Raw genomic sequence first — 27548 nt, 5'->3', positions numbered from 1 at the left:
GTGTCAGTGGCTAGTCATTACTATTACCCTCGACAATGACGCAATCCAGCTATTTAAAGCCTCCCCCTTAGACAGCCCATCTCCAGGCCCACCTTCACCAGCTGTTCTGTTTTCCCCACTCTAATTCCAAAGACATTTCAGTGTCTACCTAATTGGCAGTTACCTAATATGACACTTTTGTGAACATGACTTTCAACCTGCTGAAGTGAAGACGCACACGAGGTGTCTGCAGGCACTGCTGACAGAACCTCTCACGAGCCAGTGGCCTGGGGAGGGGCTCCGGGCTTGTTGGTGGAAAATAATTGCAATACCACAGCTAGAATTGCAATTCAACAGCTAGAAAAGCACTGAGGATGCGTGATAGGATGTGAAGTAACCTGGCACACCCTCAAAGAGAGGCGCCTCCAAGCACAGCAGGTGTGTGGGGAGCTCAGAATGGGGCCGGGCCAGCCATCCCGGGGTCTGAGGGAGTGGAGGAAACCAGCCTGTCCAAGTAGGACCTGGGGCGGGTGGAGGACCAGGAAGCACCCTGTGCAGCGTGATGATGAGCAAGCAGCCTGGGTGCTGAGAAGAAAGATGGAGTGGGACTGGGCAAAGGGAGGGGAGGAGCGGGAAACTCTGTGACCTGGGACCCCAGCTTCCATTTACCCTGAGCAGGTAGGTCCCGGTGGTGGGAACTCATGCGCCACTGGCACCAGAACTCGCTCTGCTCACACACTGTCCTTTGAATCCCCAGACCAGCCAAACTGTGGAAGGTGCTGTCCAGGAGACCCGAAGAGCCAACCTGAACTCCGTTTAGGCTGAACTGGCCCCCAACAGTGGCGGTTAGGATCCTGGGCTCTGAATTCCACTTGAAGGAATTCACTCTACAGACATACAGGGACACGCGGTGCAAAGAAGCCTACACAGGATATCACAACCGTATTGTCAGAGTAGAAGCAGAAGACACGAAACAATCTGGAGGTTGTATTTAAATAGGTAACTGTTGAAATACAAATAGTAACACACAAAAAAATGCAATAGGTTTCTACGCGCTGACATGGAAACAGGCTCCAGGACCCACTGAGAAGGGAAAGCAGCCGTGTGAAGGATGGTGTAGAATGTGTTTCCATTTGTGTTAAGCACGAGGGAGGAGATGGGAAGATACAATAAACACGCATTTGCTCCTGCAAGAATATCTCTGCTCGGCATGGGTGCCGCTGAGAAGGGAAACGGAGTCCCAGGGGCAGGAGTGGTAGGGAAATTTACTTTTCAGTATATGTCTTTATGGAATATTTCATTTTTCCTGTGTCCTTTCCCTGCTCTGTGTGGATGAGGAGCTGATGAAAAATCTCAGAACCGGTGCAGGCAGAGGAGAGGGTTCATTCCCTGCCCTGTTTGTCACCTGGAGCACTGCAGGTGGGGCAGAAGGGTCCCTTAGCAGCAGTGGGTGCAGCCCCAGAATGCAAGGCCGGGCTGCATCCAGGAGCGGCCTTCCATACATTTGCATTTTTAAAAAAACCTGTGCTTGTATTGCTATTAAGTGAGCAAAAAGACAAAAACAGAACAAAGAGAAAGGCATCCCAGGCTCTGCAGGCAGCAGGCCCCGAGGGTACATCTTGCCTCTCTGAACCTTTGGGTAACTTTCTGAAGCCTCAGCTTCCTGTGCTGCTAACAGACTAAGTGATATAACTGAGTGGAAGGCTGGCAAACAGCAGGTACTGCACTAACCTCATCACTCTCCGCTTGTCCCTCCAGAGAGGGGTCGCCTGTGTCCTGTACAGGGGTTGGGGGCACGGCAGTGTTGGCATCTGCAGCAGCTGGGGCAGCCCTGCACCTGGTGCGGGCTGGGCAGGATGGCGCGTGAGGTCTGCACAAACAAGTGCCCTCAAGGCTCTGATGCAGGCAGGATGTGCCCTATTTGCTCACTGCTTAGTAAACTCTGCAGCTGCCCTTTCTGAGATGCCCTTCAATAGGCGAGCTTAGCTCAGTTACACCTGACCTTGAGCCCCAAGTCACGCTTGCCCACGGCTCACCACGGGGTGGCTGGTATCCTCTCAGTAGTCTGTTTGGGGGTCAGTAGGATTGGAAAATAGCACAAATAGCAGCAGGACCTTCTTAAGGTTTGGTGAACCATCTGGGAAGGCTGAAGGTGATAAAATTGAACAGAGGGAGGCCTGAGGGTGTCTCCAGTATGCATGGCACCAAGTAAGGCAGGAGGGAGCCTGGGGATCTGGGTAATGATTCTGGCCCCCAGCCAGGGGCTTTCTCTGCCTACTTTCACATCTAAATGGAGAGAATACCATAGGTCCTTCAGTGCTTATATAATTCCTGTAAGATAAAATGAGGTGACTTTTAGGAAGGCAACTAGAGATGTTATAGTATTCTGCGGTAGGCCATTATTTGCAGCCATGGCAGACGTGAAAGTTGAGTTGCTTGGAGTATGTATGACAATTCATCCATGAGAGCCATCGCTGCCCAGCTGTTGACCGGGCACATCTGTAGTGTAAGCCTCTTCTCATCTCTAGGTCAAGCCCCACTGGGTGCTCATGGAAAGCTACAGGTCTTCTGCTTCAATCAAGCTCAGCATAGGATAACAGCACAAAGCCAACTTGCCTTGCTCCCTCGTTGTAAGCACTCATTCATTCATTCACTCATTCATTCATTCAACAAAATACTTGCTAAGAAGCAGAAAAGCATAAGGGTGCAGAGCTAGGACATAATCTTTCTATGCCTCAGTTTCCTCACCTGTAAAATGCAGAACACATCAATTGCTACCTCACAGAGCTGTAGAGGAGATTAAATTAATTATAATGTGTAAAATGCTCAGAAAAGTGCCTGACATAAATAACACTATCTACAGGTAGCTCTTATTGTTACTATGTACAAGGGATTTTTTAGACCCTTTGGTGACTCAGAGGGGGAAAAAAGGGAGGGGGGACAAAACCCCACCTTCACAGTTTATTTTCAAGGAGGGAGACAGAAAAACAAGTAAATTATATATATAACATGGTAAAAGGTGGTACGTGCTCTAGAAAAGAACAAAGTGAGGAAGAGGAATCAAGACTTGGGGGAGAGGGTGTCCAGGTAAGGCATCACTGAGAAGGAGACACTTGAGAAAAGACCTGAGAAAGCAAAGCAGTGAGCCATGCAAGTATCTGGGAAGAACATTCCTGACAGAGCCAAACCAAGGGCAGAGGCTCTGACAGCGGGGTGTCGAGCAGTTTCCAGGAGGAGCAGGGAATTCCATGTGGCTTGAGCAGAGGTGTGCGTTGGGGGCTGGAAGTTGGCAGAGACAGGGTCTGGGATGTCCCTGGGAGCTTTGGGGGTCCATGTAAAAGCTTTGGCTTTTCCTCAGCGTGAGATGGAAGCCCCTAGAGAGTTCTGGGCAGAGGGGTGACAGACTCTGCAGTGCTGAGAACAGAGAGCAGGAGCAGAAGCAAAAGCAGAGGGCCAGGAAGCTATGTGACAATGGAGGGGGCAGATGATGGCTCAGACCAGACGCAGGCATCTCTGTTCAGCAAACCTCTATGAAATACTCATGGCTTATATGCAGGCTTTGAAGCTTTTCTCATTCACCTGTTCAAAACTTGACAGATGGCTATTACAGCCTATGCTATGGGCTAGAAATATGAACATGAATGAAACACAGTCTCTGGGCTCAAAGACTCCATCCATGCACAGTGCACAGTAAGAGAGGTCGACATTTAAAAAATTAAAGAACAGTACAAAATGGATGTCCAAACAAGAATGCACAGGTCACGCAGAGGACAGGGGAAGGGTGATGGTGGTAGCAATCGGAGAAGGCTTCGAGAAAATAGGGACTTCTAGGCTGGGTTTTATAGGCTGAATAGAAGTTAGTGGTTTATCACTAACATGGTGCTTTGCAGACAACTGGCGTTCAACAAAGAGCTGCAACTGAATGGTTCGGCTTCCTGGGGCTTTGCTAGAAGTAGAAAAGGACTATATTCTAATTGAAGAGAGTCTTTATACAGACAGAATGAGACATAAACAATAATTTCCAATCTGCTGAACAAGCCCACTCAGGACACAGGACACCTGCATTCCTCTCTAACAATTATTTCAGCCAGTCACCAAATTTCCCTAAATTTGCTTCACTATACTGAAAATTGCCTGCAGTAACTGTAATAACAAAGGTTTATTAATCAACACATTTACGAGAAAAAGCAATATTCTGAACACATGAACACAACTTATTGTGAAACAGAAGTAACAAAGGCTAAGTAACAACATGGAGAAAATGTTATTGGCAAAAACACCAAAGGAGCTAGAGGAGATGGGGGAATGGGCTGTTCCCCAGGAGGGAGGCACTGGTGGAGGGGCTGGCTTGCCTCTAGGTGATGGTATCTTTACTACAAACCCTGCACCCCCACCCAGTCCTGGCCATACCTTTAATAGAGTTATTATGTCTAGAACATATCAGGTACAAGTGGATTTCTGTGGAAACTCGTATTGTCTGGATCCAAAAAGACAGGCACAAATGCAGGTCTAGAAGCAGGATCCAGAGGAAGTAAGGTCAGAAATTTGCCAAGAGAAGGGGTGGGGACAGGTTCTAGGTCATGAAACTGGGGGTGGGCCAAGTTCAGACAGGTATTTGAGGGGTAAGAGATACATTTGTTCTTTATGTTATAGCTGGGAAATCCAGGCCCTGACACAGAAAGTGTTCAATAAATATTGACTGACTGACCAGGTTAAACGTATTTCATTGCCTGCTGGCACTCACTATGCTTAGCTTGTGCCGTCCTCAGAAAGAGTGAACTTTGTCCACAGGTGGCCCCTAGGGCTGGTTCCCAGTGGCAGGGAGTGAATTTGTTTTTCCACAGGGCAACAGAGAAGGTGGCTGGGAAACAGCTGTGGTGACTGGTCACCATGGATGGTGTGTACACACGCAAATCAACAGGACAAGCTCATTCTTGAAACAGTTAAGACACACACCTCTCACCTTCCATCCCCTTCTCCTACCAGGCGTCTGCCCAGAAGCACGGAGAACATATGAGCAAAGGTTCACAAACAGCACTCTTCACAACAGCCAAAAAGTGGAAACAACCCAAACGGCCATCAACGGGTGAATGGATAAACAAACTATGGTCTAGCCATACAGTGGGATACAAGTCAGCAATAAAAAAGGAATAAAGCACTGATACATGCTACAACGTGCACGAACCTCACAAACATTATGTTGAGTAAAAGAAGCCAGAAATCTCCAGCAAAGGCAAATAGGACTGAAGGCAAACAGGCACAAAAGAGCTTTTATTGGGTGATGGATTTGTTATAAAACTAGACTGTGGTGGTAACTGAACAACTTTATCAATTTGCTAAAAAAAAAAAAAAAAAAAAAATCACTGAATTGTACTCATACTTGGAGTGAATTTTATGATCTGCAAATAACATTTCAATAAAGTTGTTTGATAAAAGATACCTTGTTTGGTTTTTTGGGCTCCTGCAACAGCAAATAGCTGACTAAGGCTTTCAGAGGACCTATTCTGAGCCAGGCACTGTTTCAGCCCTAAACATGTATTAATCTATTAAGTCCTCCCTCAACCTGTGGGGTAGGTAGTATTATCTCCATTGCACAGGAGAGAAATAGCACAGAGAGGTGAGGAAACTTGCCCAAGGTCACAAAGAGAGTGGGGGCAAAGCCTGTCTCCAGGTTCCAGGGCCAGCTCATTACCTGCCCAGTCTCTCTGGGGTCAGGAATGGCAAGGCAAACAGCAGTGCTGAGTTTTCAAACGAGCAACCATTCCCCAAGCTAGTGACAACCTCTCCCCTTAATACCTTTTCTTCTTTCCCTGCAACCTGTCACCACTACCATTCCCCCCCCCCCCCCCCCACTATCCAGATTCACGACTAGGCTTGCCCTTGCACTGAGAACACGCCCCAGGGAGTTCAAGATGAGCTTCGATGAGTAAGATTTCCCCAGACTTAAAGCTGATTCCACACAGGCTCTTGGAGCTAACTCTTTTTCTCCCTCCATTTCTCCAGAATGCTTTTCATGTGAATTACATAGCTCTTTGCAAAATAATATGAGCATAATTATCCTGTATACTTCTAGAGGCTTCCTGGGCAGTAGAAAGTAGGGTTGAAGAGCCTAGGTGTGGTTTTCGGAAATCTGTACACTGCCGGTCCTTCCAAGGAACCTGCTCTATTCTCTGGCCTGAGGCAAATACCTAAGTCTTTCCCAAGAAAATGCATAATGAGAACTTTAACAGCCTGGATCCACTCAGGTTAGGGACCCACTCAGATCTCTTGATCTGAGATTACAAGGGATTTTTGCCTTGCCACCCCACCCCCTGCTGCTGGAGAGAGCATGTCTTCTGGAGAGCTGATTTAAGAGAGCATGCAACCAAATCAACACTTTCAGTATAGTAAAAGGGAGGAGAGGACACTAGGGGAAAAAGCTAGTGGTTTTCCTAAAGCCAGGATTCTCTCTCTCGGGTGCTCCAGCTGGGCTGGCTGGGTATGAGGTAGGTCTCCTGCCATCAACTACTCAACTGTCCATTGAAGCGCGGGGCTTTTGCAACTGCTATCAATTGGCTTCCTCTGGCTCCAGCTGCCTTGGGCGACCGTGATGGACAACTTTGAAGGATTCTGGGATACAAGCTTCCTTCTTCCCCTGCAGATCACAGGGAGGAGTTCAAGGCAGAGATCTGCCTCATTAGAAGTGCAGCTCCTACAGTTCCAGGGGCAGGAAGCTTGAGGTGTCACCACCTCTGCAGAGCTTGAGGCTTTCCTGTTCATACCAGAAATACTCCTCTCTCCAGTCTCATGGTTCTTTGAGATATTCCTCTAGCTGAAAAAATAAACCAAAACCCATAGCTCCAAAACACTGGGCCTGGAGGTAATCATTAGAGGCAGAAGACTGGATCTGTCAACAAATGGAGTTCCGGCTTTCTGTCTTCCCTGCGGAGCTGGGGGAACATTACGGCGTCAGTAAAGCCTTCCACAGAGGCCCGGGATAAACTCACAACAGGGGCCTCTACTGCCTGTTTAGCAGCTCTGGGAGAATGTTTAATGAGAAACGCCTAGAAGATCCTTAGCATGATTTTTCTAACAGAGCAATCCGACAACAACACTGCCCTCATCCTGCCTTAACACCTTTATATATAGTCCCAGAATCAAACCTGAATTCTTCAGCTGAGCCTCGGCACCATTTTAGTATCCGTTTCCTCCCCCAGCCTCATCCTCCCCCATCGTCTGTTCATTCAGAGCTAACTTCCAGTAATTCACCACAATTTCTCTTTATTTCCCCCCCAGGCCTTTGTGTCTTGACTTGTACAGTCTTCCCTGTAGCCCCAATTGCCTTTAGGACTCATTTCCTACAAATACTTCTGGACAGACTCTCCCCCCCGCCCCCACCCCGCAGGCTGAGCTGTGAGACCCTAAAGCATCCTGGTGACATCACTATTACAGGGCGTAACCTGTACCAATGGCACTGCCTGTGGACTTGACTGGCTTCTCTGATACTTGAAGCTACCTGAGGACAGGGACTCGTCCTTTGACATCTTCCCCAACGCCCAGCACAGTCCACAGCATGCAGCTGCATATTCACAGAGTGGATGAATGAATGAACAAGAGCAAGCAAGAAAGAACACTCCGCATTTCTGTGAACCCCAGAGCTCTGTGGAAAAGTCTACCGAGGAGGTGGTGTGAAAGGGCAGTTCTATTAGCATGTTTCCAGAAGACGGTTATTGGGACATGTTGTCCAATCATAAGGTCCAAGATGAGCATGGTTCCTGGTACACATGGATAGAAAGCACATGCACTCACCCTTTCACTCATTTCTTCCTTCCTTCAACTGGGAGTTACTGCACACCTACTGTGTGCCAGGCAGAGGGCGAGGCACTTGAGATTTAGAGGTGAGAAAGCTGGGCTTGGCCCCTGCATTATGCAAGCCTTTTAGCAAAGTCTGTCTGGGGAGCATGACCTTTCTGTTTGAAAGGAAACCTAGTAATGGATTTATAGAGATCAGGCCACGTGAGAACTTTTAAGGACTGGCAGGGATTCAAGAGTCTTAAGGAAGAAAGAAAGAAAAGCCTTCAGCTGAACTTGATAAAGAGTCTTTTTCCATGTGGTGGTGAGTAACCGTTCTCTCTGAGGAAGTGGAGACAGGAAAGTGGTGGGGTTGAGACGCAGCTGCAGGATCCTGGTAAGACCTCAGACAGCTTCCCGTGATGGGAATAAGTGCTGTGATATTGAAAACTCACCGCCAGAGGAGGTGACAGCAGCTCCTGCCTGCACCTTCAGGAGGAGCCAGCAACTTCTTGAGGTAAAAAGATGGGAAGTATAGTTCTGGGCCACCTGCCATGGCCTGGGGCTGTGCAATGCCATTGGTGCAGCTGGGCTCGGACCAACCCAGCATCAAGCTTGATCCCATGACTTGTGAATCCTGTCACTGCAAGTCTCAGTTCCCATTATCTGGAGAATGGGGCTATTACTGCTACCTCCCAGGATTACCTGGGGATCAGATGAGATGCTGCCCTGTGATGAGCTTGGTACACACTGGCATAAAGCTTGTAGGTAAATGGCTGTAGAATTAGGGTGACGATCCTATCATTCTTAATATAGGTGTCACATAAAGATTGAATGAGACACTGATTCAAATGCTGAGCTCTCACGGTAAAGTCTGATGAGCATTATTACATGTTATAGAACAATAATATAACATGCTCCTATAAGCATATACTATAGTATTATATAATGCATGATATATTAAGTAATCATCGGTACTAGTTTGCATGTATTGAGCCTATGTGCCAGCCCTGTTCTAAGCACTTCATATTTATTTGCTCATTTAATCCTCACATCAGCCCTATGAGGCTCTTAGTCTCCTTGTTTTATAGGGGGAGGAAACTAAGGCACACAGAGGCTGAGGAACACACCCAAGTCACACAACCAGAAAGTCTAGGTGGTGAACCTGGAACCCAGGTGGCTGGCGACGGCCAACAAAAAATCAGATTATCAGACATGCTGCTTCGAAGCTTATACCCGACAGCTCGTCCTCTCAACAGCAGTGTCCAGGGCTGTCCACTGCTCACCACAGTCTGTAGGTTCCTTTGAAACCTACCTTGGGCCTACGATCTATGCCGATGAACATTTGCAACACACCGTTTCTATTTTCAGTCTGCACAATCCTCATCCTCTGTTGTGTAAAGATCTTTGATCATCCCAAGACACTCTACTTTGCCCTTCAAGAGGAGCCCCTTATTTCTGGAATCTGGTCAAGAAGTTCATACTTCTCTCCCCACAGGGGTTTTCAGTCTGCCTATTTCTAGCTCTGTGTTGCTTTTGAAGCCTAAGGAATTACAGTGTTACAAACGAAGGCAATGGCACTTTCGGCCTTTCCACGAGCACAAGCCACCGCTGCCACACTCTTGGGGTCAGGGAACTTGGGGAACCCTCCCCTGCTTTGGAACGGAAGCCCTGATTTCATTCATTTTAAACACTTAGGCTTCATGTAAAGTTTCATTTGAAAAGGAGTCTTGTTTGAAAAGATGTCTGAAAACCACTAGAAAGTCCCACCGTAATTAGAATTAGCAAACATCTATTAAAGGAATATTTAGAAACCACAGGGTTCAGTCCTTACCTTTCTTAGGGTGAGAAGTGGCCATCAGGCAGGACCAGAGAGTTGTCTCTCTGTCCCCCTTCCCACCCGAGTCTCTGTGATGCCCCCCAGAACCCAATCGGAGTACAGGTCTGATGGTCAAGGAGGTTTTCATCTTGACCGCCCAGTCTCTCCTGTAAGTTTCCATTGGCCTTCCACTGTCAAAGAGAACATTCTTCCCCCAAGGACAGAATGATTCCCTTGGGTGGCCTGCATATGCTTTAGAATTCCAACAAGCCATTATCCAACTTCCGGAGTCTTTCAAATCAGGAAAATAACCGGGAACATGGTGAGGATTTAATGGTTCATGAGGGCCCCCTAGAGTAACAGGAGGCAGGACATAGCAAAGATAGATGGACTTGTGAGGAGTCTCACCTGCTTTTCAATGAAAGCATTGATTCTCTGCAGCATCCCCTCGCATGTGAATTCATATGGCATGTACGGCTCAATCTGTGAAAACAGAACACGGTATCACGAAAGAGAAGGACACAGAATATGCACCACTTACCCAGACCTCCACTGATTCACTCATACTCAGGTGCCAACAGCAGCAGTCAACCTTGTGAGGAGCTATGACTATGAACTTGGAAGTCAAGAGACCTGGGTTCACAACCTCACTGGTCCTTACTAATTATGGGATCCAGAGCCAATTATCTATCATATCCAAGCCTTGGGTTTTCATGTATAGAAGAAAAAAAAAAAAGAAAAGGTTTTCATGGCAAAAAGAAAAACCTTCTTCAAAGCTGTGGTGAAGATTACATGGGGGGAAAAGTACAATGCTTAGTTCAGGGTCTAGCAGAGAGGAGATATTCAGCAAAAGACAGGGAGAACCACTTTCCGAAGGTAAGCCCCAGGGGGCGGGGTCCATGGCTGCTGGCTTGTCTCTGTATACCTGTGCTGAGCAATGTGGCACACGTGGAAATGCAACATTCATTCAAGCATCTGTTGAATGAATTCATGCTCACTGCTCTGAGAAAGGCACATGAGTGGTGTAAGGACCCGTGACGATGACAAAAGCATAGCTCTATGTTCGTAGGTGAGACTGACATGTACCCAAAGAATCTGTGGTGGAAAAACAGTGATAAGGCACCATGAAGAGTTCACCTAGAAGTGAACTTTGACTTCTGGGAGGTCACAGCAGACTTCTGCTCATGCTGGGCTTTTTAGGCCACCTATGGTTCTAGCAAACCAAGATGTGGAAGTTCTGGGTGGAGCGACTAATGTGAGATTAGACACCAAAGAAAGACAGCAGGAGGGTAGAGCTCAGGATTATGGAGGCTGGGCAGAGGTCCACTGGATTTCCCACAAAAGCCTTGACATTTCTATACGAAGGAGCCTCGACTTTGAGGGCATCAGGAAACCAAGAAGGTGCTTTGTTAGGGTGGGGCAGGCAACCTGATCAATATTGTGACACCTAAGGGAAGGGGAAGAAATGTGGGTTTGATCTCTGCTGCACAGCGCTTGTACAACATGATGAAGCCTCTACTTTCAGGGGCAGCTCGCTAGCATTGCCAAGCGGAAATGGCACTCTCCCTTGGGAGAAAATCATCAGCCATCTAGTCTGTCACACAGAGCCCAGAGAGCACTGTCAGCAACAGGATAGAGGGGTAACCTTCACTAGCTCCCTCATAAGTCTATACTTGCCTATCTAGAATGTACGGAGTGGAGAACTGGACAAAACATCTGAGTTGAGGCCTGTTGAAAATGGACAATTGACAGAAAGGACATCCTTCTGTGAGCACACAAAAGGTTCATTTCAGGGTATCCTGTCCCCTTTTTCTGTGTGTGATTTACACAATACATTTGAGGTCTTCAACCATCATTGTTAAATTCGTAACACATCTTCAAATGCACAACTAGATGGTGCATCACATAGGGTGTGTCCCACCATCCCTGCCCACATCCATTCAGTCAGAGCTCAAAGAGGCTGAGCCTTAAGTATTGTAATACCAGGGCAGGACTATTCTATTCTGCAAGAACAGAGGTCATTCTTTTCCTCCGTAGTTCATTTTGAAGAGTTCAAACACAATTTGAAAAACCGACTTCCTTGTTCCAAGCTTGCGCCTTCTCATATCAAGCTTTTGCTCCTGCTGTGTCCTCTCTGACCAGACATAGCCTTTCACACCAAATGTAAAGCTTTTCTTTTAAAGGATATTTACTCAACCCATAGGTGATTCCAGAAGATTTCTATAACTGGCCTAGAGATATGTCTCCTTCCAAAGGTTCATAGAAAAAACAAAAAGAAACTATCTACAACAGAGGACTTGGCATATCAAGCTCATGTCTAGGGGGACACGTGGAATTTCTAGAGTGAAATAAACATCGGTAGCCATCTGTCAAGAATACAACAGATCCAGTCATGTGGTAGGAACTGTGCTGAATTCCTACAACATATTCCAAAGGGCAATCACTAGAAATGGAAGTGAATTAATTCAAAGGTTCATTGCATGGCAATACAAAAAAATGGCTCTTCCTGTGTCCTCCTAGCAACCAAACCCAGTTTAACCAAAGGGAGGCTGACTCACTAATTGCTTTGTGGCCCAGTTCACTGTTTTAAAGGATATGAAGCCAAACAATTTTCCTATAAATGGAAAGAAAAAAACCAAAAAAACAAAAAAAAAAACAAATTGTATCCTTACGCCCTCTCTGCCACCGTGAGTTGCATGAGCCGTCCTAGGAGCTGGGGAGCTTAGGAGCAGGACCCTCTGTGTGGAAAGCTCTCCAGATCCGTGGCTTCGGGGATGAAGAGTACTGGCGAGCTTCTGATGTAGGAGATGTTATGCAGATTGAAGGTGTATGTGTGATAGGTTTTTTGCATGACAGTCCTTCAGGAACAAGTCTAGGTCTCTTTGGGGAATGGAATGAAAGGAAATACTGAAACCACATGCAGTCACTGAGAAACCCAAGTAGGGCCAGTTGTGGAGAAGCAGGGAGAAAAGTTCTTGGTCATCTGCTTTGTGGAAAAAGGACTGTCACTCATATGGCCACAGGAAGGATGCCTGTAGGTTGCACGTGCTGGCTTTGGAAACTTTCCATTATCTTCCGACTTTCTCCTCCATTTCTCTTTGTGTTGCAATTTGGATAATTTCTGTTGACAAATCTTCAAGTTCACTGATATTTTCCACTGCTGTACACAGCTTGCTGATAAGCTCACAGAGAGAGGTCTTTATTTCTGATACTATATTTTTCAGTATTAGCATTTTCTCACTTGGCTTTTAAAAAGTTTCCATTTTTCTGCTGAAATTCCCCATTTCTTCACAGATGTTATCCACCTTTTTCACCAATATATTTATCTTAGCATTTTAAAATTGCTGTATGATAATTTCAACATCTGGACCATCCTGAGGCCTGGTTTTATTAACTGTTTCTTCTCCCAGTGATGTGCCATGTTTTCTTGCTTTTTTGATTGGCATGTAATTTAAAATCTTGCAATTAAATATGAGAAAGCTTGGCACCAGGTTTCTGACCCATTTCTAACAAGTGTAAGGACTTAAATGACAATAGTTTTTGTATTAATCTCATTCCTTACTTCTTATTTTTCCCTTTACTTCATTTCATGCATTTTCCCCATTTTAGTTTTATATTATCTTAACAAACTAGTCAGTCCGAAAGACCTAGGTGTCAATCCAACTTGAGTACATTACTTAATTTACTTAAATATTAATCTTCTCAACTGAAAAAGGATTAAATGTGATAAGGCTCATAAAGATTAAACAAAGATAAAGCTCATAATAGTGTACAGAAAGAATCTAGATGTGTAGAAAGAGATTCTCTCTACCTATCAGCTACAATTACTTTTTTTTTTTCTTAAGTGGCCTTAAATAGCTTTTTGGAATAAGGTGGAAAGGGTCGATCAGTGTTTTAAAATGTGGAGCACTAAAGGTTCCATGGAGTGCGGAGTGGCCTCATGTAACAGCGAGCAGATAGAACCCAGTACCCTCTTCAGCGTTTATGTACCGCCATGTGATGGTGGAGATAGAGGTAAAAGTGCTGAAGCTGAAAGCAAAGGAACACCTAGGCCACCAGAGAGTGGAAGAGGCAAGCAAGGATCATCCACTAGAGGCCTCCTTCAGAGGGAGCACGGCCCTGCCAACATCTTAATTCCGGACTTCCAGCCTTCAGAACACATTGCTGTTGTTTAAGCCACCCAGTTTGTGGTTCTTTGGTATGGCAGCCCTAGCAAACTAATACACTCTGGGACTTGGAGACTCAAGAAAGAAGAAAAGCGTGTGATCTCTACAGGAATGACTTCTGGGTGGCGAAACTCTGGGTGTGCAGAAGAAATTCTGAGGCCACTCAGCAGAATCACACTCCACTCAGCACTTCTCTGGGCTTGGCCCCCGGAGGTCTGCGCAGCGTCTGCCCTAAACTGTTAAGACCAGGATTGAGACCGTCCATGTCCTTCCTGGGAAGCTCTGAGAAGTTACACCAAAGCTCAACAGCCAGACCCTCTTCAAAGGGGGCAGGGCATGGTGACGCCTCGCTGTGCCCTGGAGATGGTCTGAGCCAGCTGAAACTGGCAGTTCAAGGGGCCACATTTCGTTTCCCAAAGGGGAGAGATGGCTTTTTACGTGGGTCAGTGGCTCTTTCCATGAGGATTCATGCTTTCCCAGACCTTCCCTTTACTTACACTGTACTGGAACCCATGCCCCTCTGGGCCCTTCTCAGTTTAACTTTGCAAATTCCTCCTCATCCTATAAGACTTAACTCAATGCTGCATTTTCAAAAATAGGCTCTCCCCACTTCCACACCTCGATCTTTTGCATGCTGTTGTTGGCACTGCACATCACCTGCAAACATCAACCCCCCGCTCTTGCCAGGCATTTGGTAAATCACTATGCTGGGCTTTGAGAACACAACAGTGGGACAAGCACGTTCACTGCTCTCAGGTTTCTTAGCATCTGGTGGAAATCCAGACCGTCAATGACAGAAACGTTACACGTGTAATACTAATGTTGACTAAACACATACTATGTGGTAGACACCGTGCTTAAGGCTTTCTATTCACTATCATATTGAATCCGCACAGGTGCCTAAAGCACATAATATAAGCCTACATTAGAGATGAGGACACTGAGCCTCAGAAGTAACTGCCGGAGGGGACGCTGCTAGGAAGTGGTAGAGCTGGAACCCACACCTACAGCGACGCCAGCCTGCCTTCAGTGCCACACTTACACAGCTTCTCTTACAAAACTGCAACAGGGTGTAAAACGTGCCCTGACAGGGTGAGTACAAGGGCAGGTGCCCCCGCTCGAGTCCCGGGCAGTCTCAGGATCAGGAGAGAGGATAACTGAAGCCATCCCCATGGGTGGTAAGCTTCCTACAGGCGGGGAGCCAGCCTCCATTACGCTTACAGAAGTGAGTGGCCCCTGGAGTGGCTCAGAAGGTGCTCTGCATGCAGTAGGTACGTAATAAACGTCTGCTGAAGTGATCAGGAGAGTCCAACAATGCTAGTTACTTCTACATAATTCTAGAAAATGTTCAGGTAGAAAAGCCAAATAAACAGATGCTACATAAAAACATTCTGTACACAAAGTATGTCCTTAAATATTCCTTATCCTGACCATTTTATAGGGGAGCAAGTCTGTCTTTTCAGATCTTTATGGGGGCTACATAATTAGGTCACTGGAGCAAGCTCCGACTACTGTGTCTGGGACCCAGGAGCCAGGCCAAAGGCTTTGTAGAACCACACACACCTGGACAGCGGCTCTGTTTCCGTGTCACAGAGAACAGCCATGAAATCCCCAGGCCGAATGCTATGGCTTGGCGATTTTCTAATTCCAGAGTTAGGCTGACATGGAAACATTCTAATTACTCAAACAAAGGGCCAGGAATACTTTCCATACTCTCCTGTTCACATTACAAATGGGGGAAAATGAAATAAAAGAAACAACCTTCTGACTTAAAATTGCTTTCACGGCGTCCTCGACTTCTTCCTGGTTGCTGAGGTCAACGGTCCAGACGTGTGGCCGGCCAATGAAAACTTCAGCATAAGGATGCTGAGATGTCAGCTAAAAAGGGAAAGACAGACACCTTAGTCTCACACACACTTTAAAAACAAACAAACAAAATAAACCTTGGGTGGTAGGTGAAGTGTGATGCTTTTCATGGTACCAAGTTGTACTTACACAGATAAGACACCGTTTTTGTCCTTTTTTCTTGATGATCCAAACCTCCTAAGCAAACCATAAGCAGCCAATAAAACAGTGATGGCTCCACGTCATTTTTTTTTTGGACCCAGTGGAACATTTATTGGGTCTAACAGAACCATCTGGATGAACAGGCATGGCACTGACAGGTACAGGTAAAGAAACTGAGGCAGCACCTGCCTAGAGGACCAAGAGTTTCATGTGGGATGTTTTGAAAGACAGATGCCTGGGGCTATCCTGGATCCTTTGAGCTGGGACCTCAGGACTTGGGAGTGTCCCCTGGGGGTCCCCGGAGGGTAGCATGTGGGCCATAACCCTGCCTGAGGCCATGAGATCCAAGAGGCACAGCTGATGATGGCTCCATGTCTTGAATCCCACTTGTAAAGAAGAGTTACAATGTCATAATCAGGTGACATGGAGGATGTCACAGGTAGTTTAACCTCCAACATCACACCAAGAAATAATGATGTACCACCTTCTGTCATATTCCAGCACTGAAAATCACCCAGATCAAACTTGTATATGTTAAAAGACACTGGTTAGGATAGACAGATTAGCACACAAAATTACAAGAAGGGCCTTTAAGTCATAGGAGGAAGAATAATGGCACATACAAAACGTGATAGAAATAACGCTACCAGAAAATTGGGGACTTTTTGGAATGGTTTCAGGAATAATCATAACACTGAAGCCTTACTATTTATAAAGACAATTTGGATTCAGAAATGTAAGGTCATTTTTGTTTTAAGGCGGTTTAATTTGAAGAAGAAAGGGTGGCCAAAGAAACCAAGTATGAACACTGGTAATTCTCAGTTCTGAAAGAGCCCAATCTGTAAGACAATTAAATTTACCCCTCAAATGTGTTTCCACTGTTCCTGTTGTATCCCTTTAAGATTGTGGTGTGAAGGGAACATTCTGGGCATCTGTGAGAGCATTTTCAGTTCTCCCAAACACTGAGGGGGTACGACCCTGAATAGGTGGGTGGGGACCAGGCGTGCCAGACACCTCGCACAAGGCAGAACTGTCATGTCCCATACAGCTTTCACATGCCCTGCAAAGCTTTCATGGGGGTGCACAGAATCTAACTCTGGCATAGTTTTAACATACACTGAATTTCCTAGGAATGTAATTGCCATGTAAACCAAGGGATATTTGGAACTTCACCAATAAGCTGCTACCATTTCGGAAAAATCATGGCAGTGAAGTCAGGGTCACTCAGACTAATCCGAATCTCTAGGACAATGTACCCAAATCAGTCTATATTTGTAGCTGTGTGTGTGTAGTGTGTGTGAACTTTTTTATTTGGCTTCTCTTTCACGGCAATTATAAGCAAAAAGGGCTGACCAGATTCAGCTGTTTTCTCATGATGTCTTGTTCCCCTTTACAAGGAGTAACTTTGTATTTAAAAAGGGTACAGATTAGTACTTCTTGACTACGTATACACTGGCATATGTACTACTTCACTGTAAATTACTTTGCTTTTACTTCTTTGATATTAGAGCATCACTCTTTTTTCTGAAATTGCATATATAAGCAGGGTATACTATTTACAAATTTCATTTCAGGAGAGAAGAGATGTTAATATTCTTATAATAAAAGGAGGTGTTGGTTCTCATAGGGTTGAGTCCCTTCCTTGCTTTACAGGCCAACATGGCTGTCTTTTTAAATTCAGAGCCCAACAGACCCAGAGGACTGGATGATCCGACTGGCACCTCGCCAGCTGGCTCACGTCACCATTCGCTGTGTCCCGCCACACCGATGGTGTATAAGCCTTACCGAGGGCGTGTAAGTTACTGGGTCTCAGATCCGAGCCTTCACTGACACCCACTCATGGAAATCAAGCAATTCTGAGGTACAGGTATCCTGCACTTGGCTCCTGCCTCCTCGGACAGAGTTATGCCCCTCCCTGGCCTGGGCACTTCTCCTTCCTTCTGACTGTGCCCTCTTCTTCTGCTCAGCCATATGGTCAGTAAGAGAGTGCCCGTGGGCACGGAGCTCGGGAAATGTCGATTTTTCCTTCAGCACTTACTTTAGATTCAGTGCAGATTTCTGAAGCCTCTGACTGGACCAGGAAATGTGCTGCTCACCGGCACATACGTTATCAGGTTTCTTGTGTATCAAGGAGGAATCTGAGCTTTGGAGGGGTTTACAAATCCCCAAGACCACACAGCCAGAAAGTAGCAGAGCAAATTCCAATCTAGATCCTTCAACAACTTATCAGCTTTAAACAGAAAGGAAGATGATGACTTTAAAAGGATACCACTGGGTTCTTACGATAAAGAGCAAAACAAGCCCAGTGTAAACACAGGTCTTCTAATCATTCCCTTAAAACTTGCCAACCTAAAAAAAAAAAAAAAAAAACCATCCCAGACTAAATTTATGCTTGGATTAGACCCTTTCTGAATATGAGCAAAATGTCACACCACATTCATTTGGTGGCCTGGAGAAAAAAACTACGTAATGAATTCTTACAATGGAATCAGGACAAATTAGAAGTTGCACTATTTAGCCACTTGCATATTAGCAGTCTCTCTCCCCCTTCCCTTTATAAGGTCCTTGTTTATTTAAAAGGTTGTTCTAAGTACTTGGAAAATGAAAAATGCTGAGCCACTATCATTTTGTTCATTTACATTTACTGAAGGTTACTTAATTTTATGAGTAAGGCATTGTATGATTCATTATTCCCCCTCTGAATGTTATATTCCTTCTTGTTAATTTATTGAGAACCGTCTCATCTGGGCTACTTCCTTGTATATCAATCAGTAAATTTACTGGAGTATAGTTTGTGAAAGTAATGAAAGTCTTATTAAATATGAGACATTACTTCAGAGGGGCTATTAAATCTTCGAGAATATGAGTTCTCTTCATGGGAAAAGAAAAACACACAAAAAAACCAAAACCCTTGAAGCCACAAAATTTCTAATGGTTTACAGAATGTCAGAATGATGACTGAGAACCTACTAATATGTTTCCCAATATAAAGATAAAAATCCAATTAATATTACATTTAAAGTGTAACTTGAACTGACCACATTACTGAAGGCATTAGGGAACATTTTCTCCTCAGTATACATCATGGTTTTAAAAATTGGTCCAATGCAAAAAATAAAAACAAAGCTTTTTTGCTTTCTAAAAAACAAAGAAAAATCTACACTTTTTCTTCTCTTCAAATGAAGGGAAAGAAGAGACATATATGCAATTTATAGGCTCCGTTGTTGCTTAGCTTGAATGACTAGCATGGACGTAACCGGAGAGCTGTATCATTATATACACTTCAGTTAAAAATGTTCCATTTGCTGAGAAGAAAAAAGATGACAATTTCTAGGAATTTTTCACCCTTAGAAATCTGTGTAACTATTGATACCTGTTTGCCAATTAAAAGCATCTTTGGTTAGGGAATATTTTGTGGCTTTTGTGAGCTAAGAGCCAAGTGGGGTGGTCCACCTGGCCCCGAGGTCAAGTTCACTGGCTCCTCTCAAAGCTCTGTGATGTTGCTGACTCCCTCTCTGCTCTCTGGACTGCCTGCCGCAGGGAAGGAGATGGACATCAGGTGGAACCTGCCCTCCTGAATAAAGCAAAGTGACCTTGGGGCTTCCTCTGAACTCATCACGCCCCTGAAGCATGAAACCGCACTCTCCTCCTTTTCCTTTAAAGCACAGTGCCACCCCCATCCCTTCTCAGCTAACTCAGGACATTCTCCACCTGGCACAACTCCAAGTTAACTCCCCCTCTTTAATTTCCTTAGCTGTTTCTTGATGCATTTCTGTTTATTATGCATCTGTCTTATCAATCTTTCATAAAAAACTTTGAGCTACCAGGAAACAGGAAATGTGTCTTGGTAAATTCCCCCCAACGCAGCAACTCGTACCACGGACCCTGTGGGGACACAGATGAACATCTGTTAACTGCTCTTCTGCATCCTGGCCCTCCTGTGGGAGCCCAAAGCCAATGGACTCATTTGTGTGATGTCACTTGCTGAGCAACGGCTGAAAGGATTGCACAAGGCCATTTTAACTCGAGTCTCATTCAAGCATGGGGACAATCAGCTGAAGGGACAGGAGGAACCAAACGTTGGGGGGTGGGAGGGCAGCTCCGATGCCTATTCTTTTAAGCCTGAATAATGAAAACCCTCCAAGAGCTCCACAAAAAGCAAATTACTAAATGGTAACAGCTGGTAGGAAATGATGGACATACTTTTCTCAATAACTTCGTATTGGCTGATCTGATCTATGCAACATTATTCACTGGGAAATAGATTGTGTTTAAGAGTGTTCTACTTTTTTTTTTTTTAAGATAAAATATTCACTTGTAACAAAATGTCATCAAAATCTTTAGAACGATCAATAACAAAGAGGTACCAGTTGCCAATAGAATCTGAGACACTTTTGATGAATCATTCCCCAAGGGCTTGTCTATAGAAACTGCAGTAAGAAAAGAAATGGGTTTCTTTGCTTTTCATGAAAAGTCATGATGAGGGAAAAAGAAAGTCACCATTAGAGCAGCACAGTAATAACTGCTACTGGCAAGATCCACAGATACATGGTAAAAATAAATGGGCAAAAGTTTGAGGAGAGCAGGATATCTGAATAGTATTTCCCCCAATCTAAAGAAACATAAAAACTTTGTAGCAGAGAAACCTAACAAACACTGCCTTAACCAAGCAATCAAGGTTAACGTCACTGGTAACAACAAACATATATTGATGGGATGCATCCCCCAATATGACACACTGAGAAAGGCACATTCAATCTGTGATATTCTTGCCAAAAACTGGGTAACCTCAAACTAATCATGAGAAAACATCAGCCAAATCCAAATCAAGGGACAGCGTACAAAAAAACTGACCAATACTCTTTCAAAGTGCCATGGTCGTGAACGACAATGAAAAGACTGAAGAATTGTCACAGATTGCAGGAGACGAAGGAGACATGACAGTTAAATGCAATGTGAGATCCTGGAACAGAAAAGGAACATTAGTGGAAAAACTGGTGAGTCCCAATAAAATCTACAGTTTAGCTAATCCTATGGTACCAATGTTAACTTCTTAGTTTTGACAACTGAACTGTGGTTTTATAATGTTGCCATCAGAGGAAGTTGCATGAAGGATAGACCCAAACTCTGTACAATTTTTACAACGTTTCTGTAAAACTCAAATTATTTCAAAATAAATAAAAAGGAAATCCCAATAATTCCACTTGTTGGGTATACACCCCAAAGATGTGCAAGCAAGGCCTCAAGCAAATACTTGTACACCAATGTTCAGAGCAGCATTGTTCACAAGAGACAAATGTGAATACAATCCAAGTGTCCATTAACAGACCGATAAATAAAATGTGGTCTATCCATACAAGGGAATGCTGTTCAGCCTTGAACAGAAATGATTCTGACACCTGCTTCAACACGAACAAACCTGGGAAACGTGATGCTAAGTGAAATAAGTCAGTCACAAAAGGACAAACACTGTATAATTCCACTTACATTAGGTATCTAGAATAGGTAAATTTATAGAGCCAGAAAGTAGAACAGAGGCTAACGGGCTATGGGGAAGGGAGAATGGGGAGTTATTATGAATGAATCTAGAGTTTCTGTTTGGGGCAATGAGTAAGTCCTGGAAATGGGTAGCGGTGACAGTTGGTCGACACTGTGAATGTACTTAATACCAGTGAATTGTACACTTAAAAATGGTTAAAAGGGTCAGTTTGACATTATGTCTATTTTATTACAAAAAAGCCAAAAAAAAAACAACAACAACAAAAAAACCACCATGGAAAATTACAAATAATTATACAATGTGGGCAGAGATTTCCTTCAACTAAATTAAAAACAGAGTTCACTTATTAGCCCAGATTTCCTACTCCAAACGCCAAAGTTTCCAAGAAGTCAGTCATACGTGAAAGCAGATTCCCAAATCGAGATGTTCTCACCGCTGGGCAGTGTCTTTTCTAACCTTTCCAAAGAGTCGGCTCTTCAGTGCCAGACTGAACATTCCCACAGCACCTGGCACACAGGTGGCATTAAGTATTGCTGCAGAATGACCTCCCTCAAAGAAACCACTCGCCAAAAGGAAGACTTCAAATTTAGTGTATTAGCCGAAGGGAAAAGCAAGCAAGCACACACACACAGGGAACCCTTGTCCGAGGTCATCTGGGCCACACGTTCATTTTTCTGAGGATAATTTACGGATTTTGTTGACCTCCTTTGGCCATTTCAGCAATGATAGGGAGGGCGAGAGAAAACAACTCACAAAATACTCAACTCTATGACTTGGCAAGTTCTCTGATCAGTAAAGAATAATCATGGAAACTGCATCTTCTGTAGTATTTGGCAGCGGCTGGGGTGGGGGTGGAGGTGAGGTCAGGACCATCGATCCAGAAAGGTTTAGAAGGAACAGAATGGAAAACCACGCTTTAACAGTGCTGCCGTTCTGCTGCTATGTCACGGGAGGAGGGCTGCCCAGCAGTCTACTCCCCAGCAGAAGGCCTGGAGTGACAAGGACACTGGATGACGCCAACCGAGAGGCTTCCTCCTTGCCGGCGGCCTGGAGAACCGCTACTTACTAACTACATCAAAATAATAAAACAAATCAATCTCATGGTTTCCTGCACACACCTGTTTCTGACCAGATAACAGAAACACCCAGCTTGATCACTCACATACTCTAAATGACTTTTGTTTATGGCCCCAAATCAAATCCAACTGCCTCCAATGGTGATTCATCACCCGCTGTGGATTTTCAAGAGGATCTCTAAATGCAATTCAAATAAAGCTTCTGCAAATGGCTGGAGCAACGACAGCATGACTTCTCAGGACGGTGCCTGCGGATGGCGGGCTCAAGGACCAGGCCCATTACTTCCGTCACCCACGACACATCCTATTTGTCAAGGTTCATCGCTCTTCAAGGACCCCACAGCCCACTTTTGATTCCCCATAGCCCATCATGGAGAGAAGGTCCTTTAAAAATACCTGTTAGCCAGTTGATTTCCTTATTCTATGACTCTGAACATTGAGAAAATCAGAGTTCAGCTAACTCTGTTGGAGATGTCTGAATTAAGATAGAGTTGGGGCAGAGTGAAAAAACTCCCACACTTTGTGGAGGGGTAGGAAAGGATTCAAATCCTCGCTGTGCCGCGACCTAGCTAAGGGATGTCATCAAGTCGTCCATGTCTCTGAGCCCCTGTACACCCTCCTTCCATCCGACTACGTTAAATGAAGCTGATAACACCTCCTATCGAAGGCCATGCACTTACATGAGCTCCCAACACTCAGTAAATAGCTATTATTCATATTATTGGGAGTAGAATGATTTTGACTGATGCTTACCTCTCGCAGAGTTGGCTTGCCAATGAAAAAGTCTGTGTTTTTGCTGCTTTTGGGTGGGCTGAACTTGGGATTCAGAAAAGCACATCCATTTGCGATCGCCTCCAGGGGAGCTGGGCCCTCATAAGGGAACCCAAGTCCAACAAACAACTGTAAGAGAGAAAAGCATACCACACATAAACATGCCAATCATGACTGGTGTCCGTGGCTCACAGGGGGCTAGGCTGTACTCCATCCCAGTGGGGAAGCTTCAGAAACTCTGGAAGGTTCCCAGGCCCTGGGGGAAGGGGTGAAGAGAAGCCAGCTTACATCAGGACCAGGGACCTTTAAAGACGCAATGAAGCTGCTGAGGTCATTATGTTTTCCTTTGCTATGAAAGTACAGAAAGAAGTGTTGGGATGGGCAGTTGAGGGGTAAGGGCATTAAAAGAATAAAAACAACAACAAAAAGCAAGGCCCAACAATCATCTTTCTGTAACTCACCAGGAGACATGATTGGAAAAACACTTGCTTAACTAAACAGAAGGTTTCTTCATTGAATCAGAGGAACAACAGGCCCTTTCAGGGATGCTGGGCAAAGGGACAGAAAGGTCACTTGGTGGTTTGATTACAGTTCAAATGGAGCTGCTTTGAAATGACGGTAGGTCAGTAAACACAGGTTTTCATAATGGGGTTTTCACTGGGGGACATCAACATCTTGGTTTTTATTTTCCCCTCAATAGGGGGAGATGGTGCCAAGCTGCTAAACGGGCAAGGCCTCTTCCTTCTCCAGCAAGCAAACTGTGTGTTTTCCCCACAGTAGACAATAGATGGCAGCAAAAACACACTCTCCGGGTCCTAGTAGCAACTGCAGCTGAGAGCCGCTGTGACAAAGGGGACTTGCTACAGTTCAATGGCACCGATTCCTGGGTCCAGAAATGAAACAACATCTCATAGAAATGCCTCACGGTCGTCTCCTCACCACAGGATATTTCACAATGCTGGAGGGCTGTGGGTTATTGATGGGCAGGGTCCAAGTTTGGTCTTGGTGAGATGTGAGATGTCTACCCACATCAAGGAGCCAGTTCTGAAATCACTCGGGTCTCCAGAGGCACATCAAGTGACAAAGGCTAACTGGGCCCCAGGGAGTCTTTTCCTTCTGCCATCACACTGAAGAACACCCACAAGGCCAGGCATTGAGAGGGAAGGATCCCGCTGAACTGGATATGGCTGCATGCTTGATTCTCCTCCCCCTCCTCCCAGCCCTCTCCCCAGCAATCCTGTCCTTTGCAGCTGCTTTAATTGAACCATTATTTAGAATGGTTCTGCTTAGAGAGCTGTAAGTCCAGGCTGCCGGGTTCCTTGGGCAACACTGGAAGATGCAGAATGTATGTGTTGGGCACACAATCCAGGGCTGAACACTGAGCATGGCCCCCATTGGACATATTGGAGAGTTATGCAGCCCCCATAGGGATTTTTCTGGGGCAAGAAACTAAAATCTCTGGATTTCAGGAGAAACTCTATATCCTACAACTATACGTTCTTTTGCACAGAACAGGGAACGTTTTTGTTGTTTGGAGGAATAACATTTCATTTCCTACAAACCTTGAGATGGCTGCCTACACTGTCAGAAACATCCATGGGAGTGTGGGGGTACTGAGGAAAAAAAGAGGCTTTTGAGAGGTCAGCAGAGCACCCCCTGCTGGCTGGGTCATTTCCCGTTGGGCATGGCGGTGAAGGGAAACATGGCAGCAGGAACCTGCAATCTGCAGGAAATAAGAGGAGTCTCTACACCATTTGGAGGCCCTGTTTCTGGATCTTATTACAAATGTGATTAGCAGAGAATTTACACTTATAGCATGTGGCCTGAGCATACGCCTCAGGGGTAGGGGGATTTCTGACAGCAGCAGAAGAAATGGAAGAAACAGTGCAAATAAAGTATAAGTTCCAAGACATCCCAGCTTTGTTGAATACGAAGAACCCAGGGTTACCATCCTGGAGGCTTTTGATCTCTGTGATCTGCCCTCCCCAGCAGATTTTGGGGAGGCTGTGCTGGCTCTCCAGGGGAAGATGACCTCTATGCGGCTGAGGGTGGGCACTGGGAAACATGAGGCTTCCAGAACGCTCTGCCTCTGAGAAGACAGAAGCTATAAGGTGAGGACAGGTCTCTAACCAGAGATCTGGAGCCCATTGTATTTCCTGACCTCTGAAAATCAGGGCCTCCCATAAAGTGCTGATACTTTTATCAACTCTCAGTTGCAAAGAAGAACTGTGGAGGGAATGCAGGAAGCACAATGCTGGTCTATTTGAATAGAAAATCCTGGAAAAAATTAATTAGCTCCTTCAGACCAACCAATCTGAACCCATTAATTAAAAGGATTTGAGGCTCTTGCTTAATGGACTTGAATGTGACCTAGGTTTAATTATATCTGAATAACAATTTGCACCATCTCTTCTGCCCTGCTGGCATCGGAGTATCTCTGTACACATAAAATAAACACTTTGGGCTACCTCTCCAAAGCCTGACAATTTTAGAATGAAGCTTAAGCAAATACTACACAATTTCTTGGCAATGAGTTTTCTCATCACACTAATTAGGAATGTAGGAAATACATTACTTCAAAACATCAAAATAACAGGGTTTTTTTTGTTCTTGTTACTTCTATCAATAAGCAATTTTTTCTCCCTCCCTGTGTACTCATTTCCTGTGACATTATAACAGACAGATGTATTAAGGTCAAAAAGCACGCTTGAGATTTGAATGACAACAGGGTAGGGCAGAGAGAGTTCACCACCACCAAACGTCCTTCCGTCAACTTCTGAGTGCTTATGGCTTGCCATACACCTTACTCACATGAAATTGCTTGGCCCCCCAACCCCTCCCCCACAGTTTCTCTTTCATTCTGCCCACTTACAGATTTCCTTAGCATAGGGGCAAGAGTTACACTGTAAGAATTCATTCAAGTGCAGAGGCTTCAGTCTTCAGGAGGAAACTGGGCATCTTTTATTTATACTTCATCTGGCTGTCAGAAGCCCAGAATCTAATGAGGATATTCCAGATGATGGAACATCTCCATGGCTGCAACTGCCGGCTCCATCCATGAGCATTTCTAAACAGAGGGATTACATGCTCTAAAATTAAATTTCTGAACTAATACTAAGCCAGAGAGAACAGATGAAGCACCATATGTTTTATTCATGGCATAAGATTGGGATAGTCCTATACATCGACAAAGAGTTTTAATAATACTACTCAGATTTTTACACTGTATGAAATTGTTTTAAATCCATAAGTGGAGTAGTTAACGACTCCTTCAAACATGGATAAAGGTAGTTCTTAGGAAGACTCCGGGGGTTTGGTTGGTTTCCACTCAGTCTTGATGAGGAACCAAAGATAATCCAAAATACGAAACATACACCCAACATCCACTATGCTGACTAGTTTTAATTAGCCAAGTTGGTGGGGTGGCTCAGGAGGGAGTCTGAGCCATGAATCAACCTCAGTTTATCCATGAAATTGATTCTTGGCACAAAGTGACCAGGACCATGTGGTGATTTAACGGCACAGGCTCTGGAATCAGGGAGACCAGGGTTCAAATCCTAACTCTATCATATCCTAGCTCTGTGACTGTGGGACATTGTTGTATGTCTCCTTCTATAGATTATAAAAGCCCATTTATCATCTATTGTCTCTAGCTAGGGGACCTTAGGCAAGGTAACACAAGCTCTCTAAACCTGTCTTTTCATGTGTAAAATAGGGGGGGAGCAGTGTTATATTTCATGGGGCTGCTGTGGGGATTAAATGAGCTATTTCACGGAAAGATGTATTCCAAAGCCTGGCACATAGTGAATGTTCATTAAACAGTAGTTCAAGTTTAAATCCAGATTCCACTTCACACAGCTGCATCTATATGACCTTGTATTGTGTAGCTAGAGTTTAGGTGTGCGGGAGCTGTGGTTGCAGGCTTTTACAAAATGGTCAGCGCCTGCAGGTGTATTTATGCATTCTCACTGTTCTCATAACATACCTGAACTAAAAAAGGGGGTAAGGATATCCGTTAGAGGAAAGAGAGGATATGGTTTACAGTGGCTGCCTCATGGAAAGGCACGTCCCACGAACCACAGGCTATTGCTCAACCTTACTTGTTCATTCTTCATATAATGATTGGGAATCGTCATATTTTTGGTAATAGGTATCCCCTTTATATCTTTACAAAGAATCCATTCAATGGCGGGGTATGGAGGAAATTTATTTTCCTGATAGGTGATGCTTTCATGTAGCCTGAAGGGTCCCGCTCTGGCCACCTGTTTTCTTCTGCACCCGATGCTAAGGGAAGAGACAACAGGGGCCAAATTCTCTCCTGTACAGGTTTGTCTCCACAAGCTCTTAACCTACACCACCTGAGAATTCCCTCATAAAGAGACAGAAGGGCCAAGGAGACAAAGACAACTGTCCTCGTCAGGTGGGTTTAAGTGCCCAAAGTTAGCTGCTAAACCAAAGAC

At 44.9% G+C, this 27548-nt stretch overlaps 1 protein-coding gene across 8 annotated transcripts in view; it reads right to left on the bottom strand.

Annotated features, from left to right (window-relative positions):
* MGAT5 (alpha-1,6-mannosylglycoprotein 6-beta-N-acetylglucosaminyltransferase) overlaps positions 1 to 27548 on the bottom strand; it is a 322695-nt gene that overhangs the window by 12922 nt on the left and 282225 nt on the right. For all 8 annotated transcript variants that reach the window (XM_019731135.2, XM_019731136.2, XM_019731137.2 and 5 more), the window contains 3 exons: positions 23071 to 23217; positions 15496 to 15612; positions 9977 to 10051 (listed from right to left, as the gene is read on the bottom strand). In XM_019731135.2, the coding sequence (XP_019586694.2) occupies positions 9977 to 10051; positions 15496 to 15612; positions 23071 to 23217 (339 nt within the window). The remainder of the gene's footprint in view (positions 1 to 9976; positions 10052 to 15495; positions 15613 to 23070; positions 23218 to 27548) is intronic.

This window comes from Rhinolophus sinicus, linkage group LG01 (assembly GCF_036562045.2).
Source record: "Rhinolophus sinicus isolate RSC01 linkage group LG01, ASM3656204v1, whole genome shotgun sequence".
NCBI classification, from domain to species: Eukaryota; Metazoa; Chordata; class Mammalia; order Chiroptera; family Rhinolophidae; genus Rhinolophus; species Rhinolophus sinicus.
Note: the sequence above shows the minus strand (reverse complement) of the source record. Positions and strands in the feature narration are given on the sequence as shown.